Source organism: Aotus nancymaae, unplaced genomic scaffold (assembly GCF_030222135.1).
Source record: "Aotus nancymaae isolate 86718 unplaced genomic scaffold, 86718_ANA_hifiasm-v0.15.2.pri h1tg000076l, whole genome shotgun sequence".
In the NCBI taxonomy this organism is placed as follows: Eukaryota; Metazoa; Chordata; class Mammalia; order Primates; family Aotidae; genus Aotus; species Aotus nancymaae.
Genome location: NW_026988491.1, coordinates 18,290,640 through 18,304,046, shown reverse-complemented (window position 1 = coordinate 18,304,046; position 13,407 = coordinate 18,290,640). Strand labels below are relative to the sequence as shown.

Here is a 13,407-nt window from a genome sequence, read left to right as displayed (position 1 = left end):
ATTCCAGCTCTGCCAAGCAGGGCTCTACAGGGCATGCTTTGAGTGATGAGGGATGGAATATGAGCTCCTCACAGACGGTGCAGACATTTCTAAACCCTGAGCACCAGCACACCTTAGTAGCTACTGAGAAGTGCTTTCTGTTTTTGTTTTTGTTTTTTTAAGGTACGACACGGAGGGAAGAGGACACATTACCTACCAGGAATTTTTACAGAAATTGGGTATTAACTATTCACCTGCTGTCCATCGTCCCTGCATGGAGGATTATTTCAACTTCATGGATCATTTTACGAAGCCACAGCAGGAAGAGATGAAGGAGCTGCAGCAGGGCACAGAGAAGGCCGTGCCAGCCAGGTGGGTGAGGAGGGATCTGGCGGCCGTCATCTAGAAGTCCCCTTTTACATCTGGCCTCACAGCAAAAGTTATTTTAAAATGGTACCTTCCCATCCTGGCAAAGTTACAGGGAAGTGATTATGCTTTTTCACTGCTGTCAATTCTAGAAATTGGTGCTAAGTCAAAGAGTAGTTGAAAAGCTACAGCCCTATTCCATCTTACCCAAGCACAATCTTTTTTTTTTCTTTTTTCTTTGAGACAGAGTCTCACTCTGTCACTCAGGCTGGAGTGCAGTGGCATTATCTCAGCTCACTCCAACCTCCGCCTCCTGGGTTCAAGCAATTCTCCTGCCTCAGCCTCCCGAGTAGCTGGGACTACAGGCGCCCACCACCATGCCCCACTAATTTTTGTATTTTTAGTAGAGATGGGGTTTCACCCATGTTGGCCAGGCTGGTCTTGAACTCCTGACCTCGTGATCCATCCACCTTGACCTCTCAAAGTGCTGGGATTACAGGCGTGAGCTACGGCTCCCGGCCACCTAGTCACAATCTTCTATCATTCATCATATTCTATGAGTCACCCTTGAAAAGTATCCATTTTACTTATGGATGGCATATTGCCTGGCCACTCTCTTTGCCCAACTAGAATATAGGTTCCATAGGGATGTCTGTCACTTTACCTGGTGTCTGACACCAGACAGGCACTTAGTAATATCTGTTGAATGAATAAAGGAATGAACTAGACATATCCTTTAACTCACACTTCCACTTTCGGGACTTTATCCCAAGGAAACAATTCAGAAGAAGCCGACAGCTTAGCAACTGGAGGTGTGACCAGCAGTGTGTCTTTTTTTTTTTTGCGATGGAGTTTCACTCTGTCACCCAGGCAGGAGTGCAATGGTGCTATCTCAGCTCACTGCAACTTCTGCCTTCCAGGTTCAAGCAATTCTCCTGCCTCAGCCTCCTGAGTAGCTGGGATTACAGGCACACACTACCATGACCGGCTAATATTTGTATTTTTAGTAGAGACGGGGTTTCACCATGTTGGCCAGGCTGGTCTCGAACTCCTGACCTCAAGTGATCTGCCACCTCAGCCTCCAAAAGTGCAGTGTGTCTTTCACAGCAAAACGACAACAAAGGGAATACCTTCCAATCCCAAATTAGTGCACTGACTTAGCAAAGAGTAGCCTGAAAGAGCATGAAATTGCACATGCCTGCTGTGGCCACTGTGGAAGAACATGGAAATATTTGTGTAAAGGGCTAACAGGCAGGGACATTTTCAGCAGTATGTGTACTGTCAGTGGAACGATACCAAATATAGGAGCAGGTGCACAGGACCAGAAGATGCTGTGCAGAAGTTACCCCACTGGATTTGGGTGGTGGGAGCGTACCTGATTCCTTTCAATTTTTAAAACTGATATTTAATAGTTATACATATTTTGGAGGGTATGTGTGATATTTTGATACTAATATACAATGTTTAATGATCAAATGAGGGTAACTGCGATATCCATCATCTCAAACATTTATCTCTATGTTGGGAATTCTACAGATCTTCTCTTCTAGCTATATTTTTTAAAATTTTGTGGGTACATAGTAGGAGCATATATATATGGTTACATGAGATATTTTGATATAGATATACAATGTATAATAATCACTTCAGGGTAAATGGGATATCCATCACCCCATTTATTCTTTGTGTTACAAACAGTCCAATTATATTCTTTTAGATATTTTTAAATATACAATTAAATCTAACTACTTTGAAATATACAATAAGATTATTTAAAAATACACAATTAAATCTTAACTACTTTGAAATATACAATAATCTTATTGTATATTTGAAATATACAATTGTTATGTAATTATATGTAACAATATACAATTTTTTTTTTGAGACAGTGTCTCACTTTCATCACCCAGGCTGGAGTGCAGTGGCTCCATCATGGCTCACTGCAGCCTCAACTTTCCAGGTTCAGATGATCCTCCCACCTCAGCCTCCTGAGTAGCAGGATTACTGGTACACACCACCACACCTAGCTAATTTTTGTATTTTTAGTAGGGATGGGGTTTTGCCATGTTGCCCAGGCTGGTCTCCAACTCCTGAGCTCAAATGATCCACCCACTTCAGCCTCCCAAAGTGCTGGGATTGCAAGTGTAAGCCACCACACCCAGCTGAGATCACCTTTTTAAACTCCCTCATATGAGTGAGAACGTGTGATATTTGTCTTTCTGTGCCTGGCTTACTTCACTTAATATAATTATGTCTAGTTCCATCCATGTTGCTGTGAATGACAGGATTTTATTCTTTCTTTTTTATCACTGAATAATGTTCCATTGTGTACATGTGCCACATTTTCTTTATTCTTCCATTGGTGGACACTTGGGTTGACTTCATGTCTTGGCTATTGTGAGCAGTACTGCAATAAACATGGAAATGTAGACATCTCTTTGATGTACAGATTTCCTTTCTTTTGGATATGTACCCAGCAGTATTATAGAATTTCTGGATCCTATGGTAGTTGTGCTTTTAGTTTTCTGTGAAATCTCCATGCTATGTTCCATAGTACCGTACGTTACCACCAACAGTGTATTACTTCCACTTTCTCTGCATCTTCACCAGTATTTATGTTTTGTCTTTTTGATGATAGCTATTCTAACTGGGATGAGATGATATCTCATTGTGGTTTTAACTTGCGTTTCCCTGATGATCAATGACATTGAGCATTTTTCACGTACCTCTTGGCCACTTTATATATCCTCTTTCGAGAAATGTCTATTCAGATCTTTTGGCCATTTTCGAATCAGATTATTTATTTTTATGGTGTTGAGTTGTTTGTTGCCTGTGCTTTTGAAGTCTTATCCAAAAAATATTTGCCCTCAGCAATGTCCTGTAGAATTTCCCCAGTGTTTTCTTCTAGTAGTTTCATAGTTTCTGGTCCTATATTTAAGTTTTTAATCCATTTTGAGTTGATTTTTGTCTATGTTGAAAGATGGGGATCTAGTTTCATCCATCTGCATGTGGATATTCATTCTTTCCAGCACCATTTATTAAAGAAACTTTTCTTTCCCTAATGTGTGTCCTCAGTGCCTTTGACAAAAATGAGTTTGCTGTAAGTGCATAGATTTACTTCTGGGTTCTCTATTCTGTCTCATTGGTCTATGTGTCTGCTTTTATGCCAGTACAATGCTATTTTAGTAAGTATAACTTTGTAGTATAACTTGAAATCAGGTAGTGTGGTACCTCTAGCTTTGTTCTTTTTTGCTTAAGATTGCTTTAGCTATGTGGGAGTCTTTTGTGGTCTCATATGAATTTTATTCTTTATTTCTGTGAAGAATTGCATTTGGTATTTTGGTAGGGATTGCTTGAATTTGTAGATCACTTTGGATAGTATAGACATTTTAACAATATTAATTCTTGCAATCCAGGAGCATGGGATATCATTTCATTTTTGTGTGTGTCATCTTCAATTTCTTTCATCAACGTTTTGTAGTTTTCTTTGTATAGATCTTCACTTCTTTGGTTCAACTGATTTCTAGGTGTTTTATATTCTTTGTAGCTGTTGTAACTTGGATTGCTTTATTTATTTCTTTTTCAGATTGATCACTGTTAACATATAGAAATGCTACTGATTTTTGTGTGTTGATTTTGTATCCTGCAACTTTACTGAATTTATCAATTCTAGGAATTTTTTGGTGAAGTCTTAAGGTTTTTTAAAATGTAAGATCATGTCATCTGCAAAGAAGGCTAATTTGACTTATTTCTTTCCAACTTGGATGCCCTTCATTTCTTTCTCTTACCTAATTGCTCAGGTTAGGACTTCCAATACTATGTTGAATCGAAGTAATGAAAGTGGGCATCCTGTCTTATTCCAGATATTAGTGTAAAGACTTTCAACTTTTCCCTAGTCAGTATCATATTAGCTATGGGTTGTCATATATGGCCTATATTGTGTTGAGGTATTTTGCTTCTATATTCATTGTGGGGAGACTTTTTATCATGAAAGCATGTTGAATTTTATCAAATGCTTTTTCAGCACCTGTTGAAATTATCGTGTAATTTTCTCTTTTATTTTGTTGATGTAATGTATCACATTTATTAATTTGTATATGTTGGACCAACCTTGCATCCCTGGGATGAATTACACTTGATCATGATGAATGATCCTTTTAATGTGTTATTGAATTTTGTTTGCTAGTATTTTGTTGAGGATTTTTACATGTATGTTCATCAGGGATATTGGCCTGTTGTTTTCTTTTTTGGCAGTGTTCCTGTCTGGTTTGGATATCAGGATATTACTGGCCTTACAGAATGAGTTTGCAAGTATTCTCTACTCTTCAATTTTTTGAAAAAGTTTAGGTAGAGTTGATATTAGTTCTTCTCTAAGTGTTTGGTAGATTTTAGCAGTAAAGCCATCAGATCCTAGGCTTTTCTTTGATGGGAGATTTTTTATGACTTCTTTGATGTTGTTACTCATTATTGGTCTGCTCAGATTTTCAATTTTTTCATGGCTTAATCTTGGTAGGTTGTATGTGTCCAGGAATTTATCCACTTCTGGGTTTTCCCATTTGTCAGCATAGTTTTTCATAGTAGTCTCTAATGATACTTTCTATTTCTGTCATCTCCAAAGTTGTAATACTTCCTTTTTTTATCTCTGATTTAATTCATTTGGACTTTCTTTTTTTCATATTTTATTTATCCAATTTTATTTATCTTTTCAAAAAGCCAACTTTTAATTTTGTTGATCTTTTGTATTTTTTTAGTCTGAATTCCATTTATTTATGCTCTGATTTTATTTATTCCTTTCTACTAATTTTGGTTTGGATTTTTCTTGCTCTTCCAGTTTCTTGAGGTGCATTGTTAGATTGTTAATGTGAAGTCTTTCTATTTTTTTTTAAATGTAGGCATTTATTGCTATACATGTCCCTCTTAGCACTGCTTTTGCTACAGCCCACAGATTTTTGGTACGTTGTATTTCCATTTTCATTTGTTTCAATACATTTTTAATTTTCTTCTTGAAAATTTTCTTCTTAATTTCTTCATTGACCATTTGTTGTTTAGGAGCATGTTGTTTAATTTACGTATTTGTATGGTTTCCAAAGTTTCTCTTGTTATTGATTTGTAGTTTTATTCCATTTCAGAAAAAAATACTTGATATGATGTTGACTTTTCCAAATTTGTTGAGACATGTTTTGTGACCTAACATGATATTTCCTGGAGAATGATCCATATGCTGATGAAAAGAATGCATATTCTGCAGTGGTTGGATGAAAGGTCCTGTAAATGTCTGTTAGGTCCATTTGACCTAGAGTACAATTTAACTCGATGTTTCTTTGTTGACTTTCTGCCTGGATGAGCTGCTTATTGCTGAAAGTGGAGTGTTGATGTCCACTACTATTATTGTATTGCAATCTAGCTCTCCTTTTAGATATACTAATATTTGCTTTATCTATTTGGGTACTCTGGTGTTGGGTGAACATATATTTGCTATTGTTATATCCTCTTGCTGAGTTGATCCCTTTATATTAAAATGACCTTCATGTCTTTTTAGCTTTTGACTTAAAGTCTGTTTTATCTGATATAAGCATAGCTACTCCTGCTCTTCCTTGGTTTCCATTTGCATTGAACATCTTTTTCCATTTCTTTACTTTTGGTCTATATGTGTCTTTATAGGTGAAATGAGTTTCTGTAGGCAGCATATAGTTGGGTCTTGTTTTTTAATCTATCCAGCAACTCTTTGTCTACTTTCAAATTTTAAAACTAGTTACTCATGTCATATTTTTAACATTTATAACAGAGAAAAAAATTGGGCTGCAACAATGTGCCTACAGCAGTGAAACAGATTTTCTTGGCACAATCTCAATCCTTGGTCTCCTATCCACACTCCCTATACATGTGGCTCTTACCTTCTGCTCTATAGCTCTGCCTTATCTCCATCTTGCTCTTACCTGTTTTTGAGTCTGTCTCCTGTTTGTCATTTCAAAAGGCAAAATTCACTCTCTGTCCACCACGCCCCATAGCACCTGAATGAATGAATGAATCTCCAAAGGAACTGAGAATGCCAAGGACACAAGGAAGAAATGTAATAGCTAAACAGTGTTTAAGAGAAGAGCAGTTTGAACACACCCCTGAATTATGTCTAAGTTACTGAGTTATGAAGACTGAAAGCAGGGAATTGAGTTTGTGAAATTCAAAGTAAAATACGCACGAGATTGGTATAAATCAAATATGTTGTAAAGCTAATGAAAAAGTGGGATTTATCTTTACTAGACAGGGGTGGCCTCATTACCCACTCATGTCTTCTCTTCTTGTCTTTCCTGCCACTGTGAGTAATGAGGCTCTAGGAGAGAAACCGTGCATCCTGGGCACTCCTCACACACTCTTTCTCTGCCTCTGTTCCACACAGAGCATGGGCGTGCAGCTAGAAAACTGCAAGCTGCAAGACAGTGCATTTCAGATCATCAAGCTCAGTTAACTAATTCACTCTCACCCACTCCTCCTGGCCACACTCATACTCTCTTAGTAAAGAAGACAAATGTATGACCAATTTGTTTCCTTGAAAATGTCGGCTTGTAAAAATTTCCAAGTAACCTCGTCCTTCAGGATGGCCTGTTTTTAAATTTTGCTGTGTCAGTGGGTCTTTCCAATGAAGATTCAATGTTTCCAGGATTTTTTTTTTTAACCTCCTCATCTATACAGACACTCTGATCAGATTGACGATGGAAGTCATGTTCCATTAAAGTGACCACAAATTTGTATTTGCCTCTTAAATCTAAGGGAATTCATTTTGTTCGGAGTGCCCTAAATCCATTTTAAAGATTAAGAAAAATCTTTTTCCTTTTTGCATTTATTTTCCATGCCTTACTCTTTTTGCTTGAGTCTGAGTTGAAGATTCAGAATCAGAATAGCAACAGTAAATGAGCCACATAACACAGGCTCATTCTAAAACGCAAATTGAGAGGTGTGCAGTTTTTCAGCAGCACCCGAGTGGGGAGACCGTGTGTGAGAGAGGCTCTGTGGCCGTCCCATTGGCCATAACAATACCTTCTTCTGGCCTCTGTTTTGTTGCCCAGACCAGGAACTGGACACAGACGCAGTGCCACTTTGTCACTGAGTGTCGGCTGACACCGTTTCTGTTTGGCACTGTGCTGTGATCTGTGCTCTAAACCCTCATTTACTCTGTGCACATATTTACTCTGCAAGGGAAATAATTACTGCCTAGAAACCAGTCCAAGAAACGCTGAATGCTTCAATTTTCTAAAAATATGTATCTCAAAAAAAAAGTTTGGATTTTTTTCCTACTTTCATTTGCTTTCATTTTGAAGGATCAAGTGGAATATAATAGTTGTGATGACGAGTAATCTTTCTGCAACATGGGACTGAATTCAATGCACACCTGTAGGGGAATCCAAAATGCTGCCTCTGTTGGTATACACGCATAGAGCAGTTCTCGTGGTTCATTTGTTTTAGGTACTCAAATGTCATGGGAGCCAATTCCAGACTGGAGGCCAGCAAGGCAAGGGAGTCGATCACCCAGGTGTCTTCAAAATAAATGCCTCTCTCTTCCACTGCCCTGAATATTTCCACTGAATCTCATCTCTCCCAGAGTCCTGACGTTTCTGTTCCTATGGGTTATTTTTTCTAGGCATCCTCTCCCACGAAGACATATCTGAGGTGATAGACAATTACCACCAAAGATTTAGTTTCTAGACTGTATAGCACACTCTTTCCCCTGGGGAATAACCCCAAAGCCAAGATCAAGCCTGAGCCCATCAGACAAGCATATTACTCAGTTTGTAAGGAAGAGTTTTTCAGGGACCTGGGTGAGTTGAAATTATCGAATTTACAGCTAGTCCACCATAGATCAAGTGCAAGAGTGTTTCTTCTTAAAGATTTCTGCACTTTTTGAGTTCCTTAACAATAATTATTTCAAGTCAGGAGAGAATTTTCCCAAACTGAAAATTCAGCATCACTGAATCACAGAGACTTGCACACATCTGGTAAGAAAATCAGCCCTGAAGCTGGGAGCGACAGAAAGATGCTGTGCTGTCTCCCTCACTGTGCGTGAAAGGCCCAGGTTTGTCCTGATTCCGCCTGAGCATCCCTTGCTGTCCTGTTCCTGGTCTAGAAAGTTGGGCTGATGGTACTGCCTTGCAGGGCGGAGAGGTCACATGTGAGTGTGTACTTGAGATGGCAGCATGGCCTTTGATTTGTCCATTGCTGTACCTTACATGGTGGCTGTTTTTTAACAATGAAAATGCCTGGTTAAAAAACAAAAAACAGGGGTCTCTGACACTCCCTTGCCCCAGCACCGACAAGGCCCTGTCCCTGTCCACACTCTTCACTTGCTGCCCTCCTCCACTACTCTTTAGGGCCTTGGCACTGGCTGTTCTCCAGTCCCTGGCTGACTCTTTTGCATCCCGGTCTTTGCTCAAGAAAAAGAGCCTACAGCCAAAGTGACTGTAAACCTACAAACCTACAAACCTTAGCTACAAACCTACTGTCTTTTTTTTTGTTTTTTGCCTACAAACATACTGTCCCACCGCTCAGTGTACCTCCATCTTCTCTTACCATCCATCTCCCCACTACTGGAATGGAAATCCTTCTAGGGATGCCTCTTTCTTTCACTAAATGTGTCCCAACACCTACAGCAGCATCTGGCACATCATAGGTGCTCAACTAGTGTTTATGGAGAAGGAATATGTATTTCACATGTCTATATGTAATGTCACTAGCTTTTTCAATTCTTGGTTCCATTTGTAAAGTACCAATTCTAGTGAAAAGACAAAGTTGTCATTTCTCTAATGTGGTTTTGCTAATGACGGTAATAACAAAATGACAATGATACAGACTTATAATTTTTCTGGGATATCCTTTAATGTCAGTGTTATACTGAGGCTGTAAAACATCTTCAGAATTAGTTATTAGATGAACCATCAGCTCATTGCATTAGAATAATCATGAAATGTTTGCTTTCTAGGAGTTATTTGTTTTCCTGATTTTAGGGCATATCTCCAATGTACTCTGTTTCAGGGATAAGCTTATGGACCATTACCAAGATATCAGCAAAGCACTCACCAAAATCGATAAATCCAAAACCAACTACATATCCATAGGCAAGATGCAGAAAGTTCTGGAAGAATGCAACTGTTCTCTTACAGAAGAGGAGCTGACCCATCTGCTAAACAGGTCTTTTTTGACTAAGTTAAATATGTTTCTTGCAGCCCTGAAAAACATGCTGGAGAGTTCCCTTTGCTTCTTCTGTATGTCCACCCAAACAGCCTTCTGAGATGAAAATATCCTCTACGTCTTCCTGTTGACTGGGCTACATAAGAATGGGTTTGCGTCCACCCAGAGCAATAAGAGAAAGCCCCCTAACAAATGCATAACTTTTCCTGATGTGAATTAGTACCAGTGCCACCATTTCTTAATATTAGTGGGGACTTTTGTTTGTTTGTTTTGTTTTTTTGAGATGGAGTCTCACTTCGTCACCCAGGCTAGAGTGCAGTGGTGCAATCTTGGCTCACTGCAACCTCCACCTCCTGGGTTCAAGTGATTCTCCTGCCTCAGACTCCCAAGTAGCTGATATTGCAGGCACCCGCCACCCTGCCCAGGAAATTTTTGTGTTTTTAGTAGAGATGCAGTTTCATCTTGTTGGCCAGGCTGGTCTCAAACTCCTGACCTCAAATGATCTTCCCACCTTGGCCTCCCAAAGTGCTGGGATTATAGGCGTGAGCCACCGTGCCTGGCCAACATTAGTTTTCATTTTATCCAAGTTATTCAGGCACTTTGGCAGGAATCACATAATTCTACCAGGCTCGTTACTAAAACCAGCAGTCCATTTGCCCTGCTTCAGCCCTTATTTACCTACCCAGAGTCAACAACTTCCAACACTTCTGACTGATGTCTTTTGATAGTGAATGTCCCTACTTCTAAGTGACAGGCGTATATTGCTACTTCTTGATTTTTCACTTTTAGGCAGTTTCTATTGACTTACTACCAGGAAAATGTGGGTTTAACTCTTCCACCCATCCCATGCCACCAACCATCTCACCCCCCTCAGCCTCCATTAACCCACACGAAAATTTACCTCCACATGCCACATGCCTGTTGTACTGCTGCATCAGTTTTGGTTCACTCCACATTCTGGATCTACATTGCTGTGACTAGCTCATCACTTTTCTTTTCTACATAGAACTTTTTCCCTGAAGTCAAATTATCCTTTCTTCTGTTCATTTAGTTTCCTGTGTACTTATTCTCTTACTAGTTAAATCCCCAACTTAATCTTTTTCCAATGCATTGAGACATATCAGCTAATGTGTCAGCTTCATCTTCTTGAAGATTGCCCTTTTCATGTTCTTCAATTCTTAGAAAGTTTCTTGACTTGTTTTATTAATGAATTCCTCCCCTGTTCTATTCTTCTGAAACTCCTATTGTTATTGAATATTGAACTGCCTGAACTGTTCTCTTATATATTTTAAATCTTTCTCCTTTCTCTTTTTCTTTTTGCTCCACCTTCTGGGAGAGTTCAATTTTAGCTCCCAGTCCTTCTTTGAGATTTTTGTTTCTGCTACCATACTTACACATTTCTAATTACTAGAGCTCAGTTTTGTTCTGTATGTGTTCCTTTTTTATAACATCCTATTCTTGTTTCATGGATGCACTATATCATTTCTCTGAAGATATTAACAATAGGCTTTTTAAAAAAGTTTTCTTTACCAGATAAATCTCTCCTCCGTGTTGCTTTTAAAAACTACTATTCATGTTGGATATTTTCTTCAAAAATATGTACATACTAAGAGTGGGGGACAGGGTACTGAGTTGCAGATTAGAAGTTCTACACAGGTAGGTGGATTTTGTTGACTTTGGTCTGAACTGTAGGGTAATCTGGCTTGAAGTTTTCTTGAGGAGCCCCCAATGTCAGTATCTTTAAAACTTTTTGTTTGGCCTTGTCAGATTTACCAGAGAATAGAGTTGCCAGATAAAATACAGGATGATCAGTTAAATTAGGACTTCAGATAGATAAGAATTTTTAAACATAAGTATGTCTCATGCAATATTTGGGATATACTTATACTAAAAATTTTGTTGTTTATCCGAAATGCTAATTCCGTTATGTACCTCAGTAGATTTAGTGTGTTGATTTGTTTATTTGTTTGCTAATCGGGCAACCCAGTGAGAGGAGACTCTTTGGTCTCCTGTTGTCAACACTTTGGGAGCTCACTGGACACAGAAAGCTGGATGTTTCACCAGTCACTGTGGTAAGCTGAATCATGCTTCCCAAAGATATCCAGGTACTGATTCCTGGAATCTGTGAACATTACCTTTACCCATGTGACTAAGCTAGGTACCTGGAGAAGGGAAGATGAGCCTGGATTATTTGGATAAGCCCTCAATGCCATCACAGGTGTCCTTAGAGAGGCAGAGGGAGATTTGACACAGACAGATGAAGGCCATGTGACCAGGGAAGCAAAGAGTAGAGTGATGTGACCACAAGCCAGGGACTGCCAGCTGCCCCCAGAAACTGGAAGAGGCAAAGAACAGATTCTCCCCTAGAATTTCCAGAGAGAGTGCACTCATTTTAGATTCTGATGTCCAGAACTATTGGAGAATCAATGTGTGTTGCTTTAAGCCACCAGATACGTACTATTTTGTTACAAAGCCATAGGAAACTAATAGTCAGTGTATACACTTTTTATTAATCCTCCCCTTTTCATTAAGAACCCTCCTTACCTTGGACTAGGACAGATGCCCTCCTGCTCAGAAACACCATCTCCAGGTCTTCCGTTTGGGTGGGGAGGGACAGGCACCCAGGCACTTGAAGTCTGGCAAGGGGTCTGGGATTTACATGCTTCTCAGACAGTCTTTTAATCAATCCTATTTTTAACTCCTCCTTTAGCTTCACTTCTAGATATAGCTATCACCAGTTCCAGGACCTCTGAGGGTATTTGCAGGGTATATTGGATTTTCTCTCTTCCACATTCCCTCTGTTTGTTTTAGGAAGTGATTTCTTGGATTCCGATACATCTATTCCCATTATCCATTGATTCTCCAGCAGCTGTTCTCTTCTTCCACATAATCCTCATCCCTAGGAGTTGATGCCAGCAGTCCCAAACTCCAAGCACCAGAATCACTGCAAGGGCTCATTAAAACTCAGACTGTTGGGCCCCTCCCCCAAAGTTTCTGATTCAGTGAGCCTGGGAATGTGCATTTACAACAAGGGCTCAGGTGATGCTGACGCTGCTGGACCCTAGCACCCCACCTTGAGAACCACTGTTTTATACCTTTTTAAAACTCCCTTTTCTGTCATTTTAGAAGGGTTTTGAGTGGTAACAGAACCAGATATGTGTGTTCAAGCCACTTTATTTAACTGGAAGTCTTATTCACATGCACTTCTACCCTGAAACAACTTGAGCTAATTGCCTCCTCTGACTCCTATTTCTGTCTATATAACTTAGTTGTGCTGACAGAATGCATGACTCTTATGTCCCTCACTTTGTAAGGGGAGAATATTAGCACCCCTTTTCTCTTTAAAAAATTGTTTATCCCTTGAGTCCGGGAATTCAAGGCCACAGTGAACTATGACTGCACCACTGTACTCCAGCCTGGGCAACAAAAGCGAGGCCACATCACACACACACACACACACACACACACACACACACACACACACACACACCAGTGGTTGCTCAAGAGTTTGCAGTATACATTTATAGCTAGGCTAAGTCCACCTTTAAGTAACACAATAGAACTTCATGGGAGGTACAGGAAACTCATAACAGGGTATTTCCAATTTCTCCCTTCTGTACCTGATAACATGGCTGTCATTCATTTATCCGTGTGCTATAATCACCCAATACATGGTTGTTATTATTACTCCTTTGATCAACTAAGAGTGAGAAAATAAAAGATGTTATTTTACTGTTATTTATTCCTTCTCTGACACTCTTTCTTTATTGATGTAGATCTGTGTGATTTTCCTTCTCTCTGAAGAATGCCTTTTTACATTTCTTGAAGGGCAGGCCTGCTGGTAATGAAGTCTCTCAGTTTTGTCTGTCTGAGAAAGTCTTT

General features: G+C 39.4%; 1 protein-coding gene across 1 annotated transcript in view; it reads left to right on the top strand.

Moving 5' to 3' along the window:
• EFCAB6 (EF-hand calcium binding domain 6) overlaps positions 1–13,407 on the top strand; it is a 264,360-nt gene that overhangs the window by 193,656 nt on the left and 57,297 nt on the right. Inside the window, exons 21-22 of the mRNA XM_064368188.1 lie at positions 163–351; positions 9,370–9,525. Coding sequence (XP_064224258.1) covers positions 163–351; positions 9,370–9,525 — 345 coding nt within the window. The remainder of the gene's footprint in view (positions 1–162; positions 352–9,369; positions 9,526–13,407) is intronic.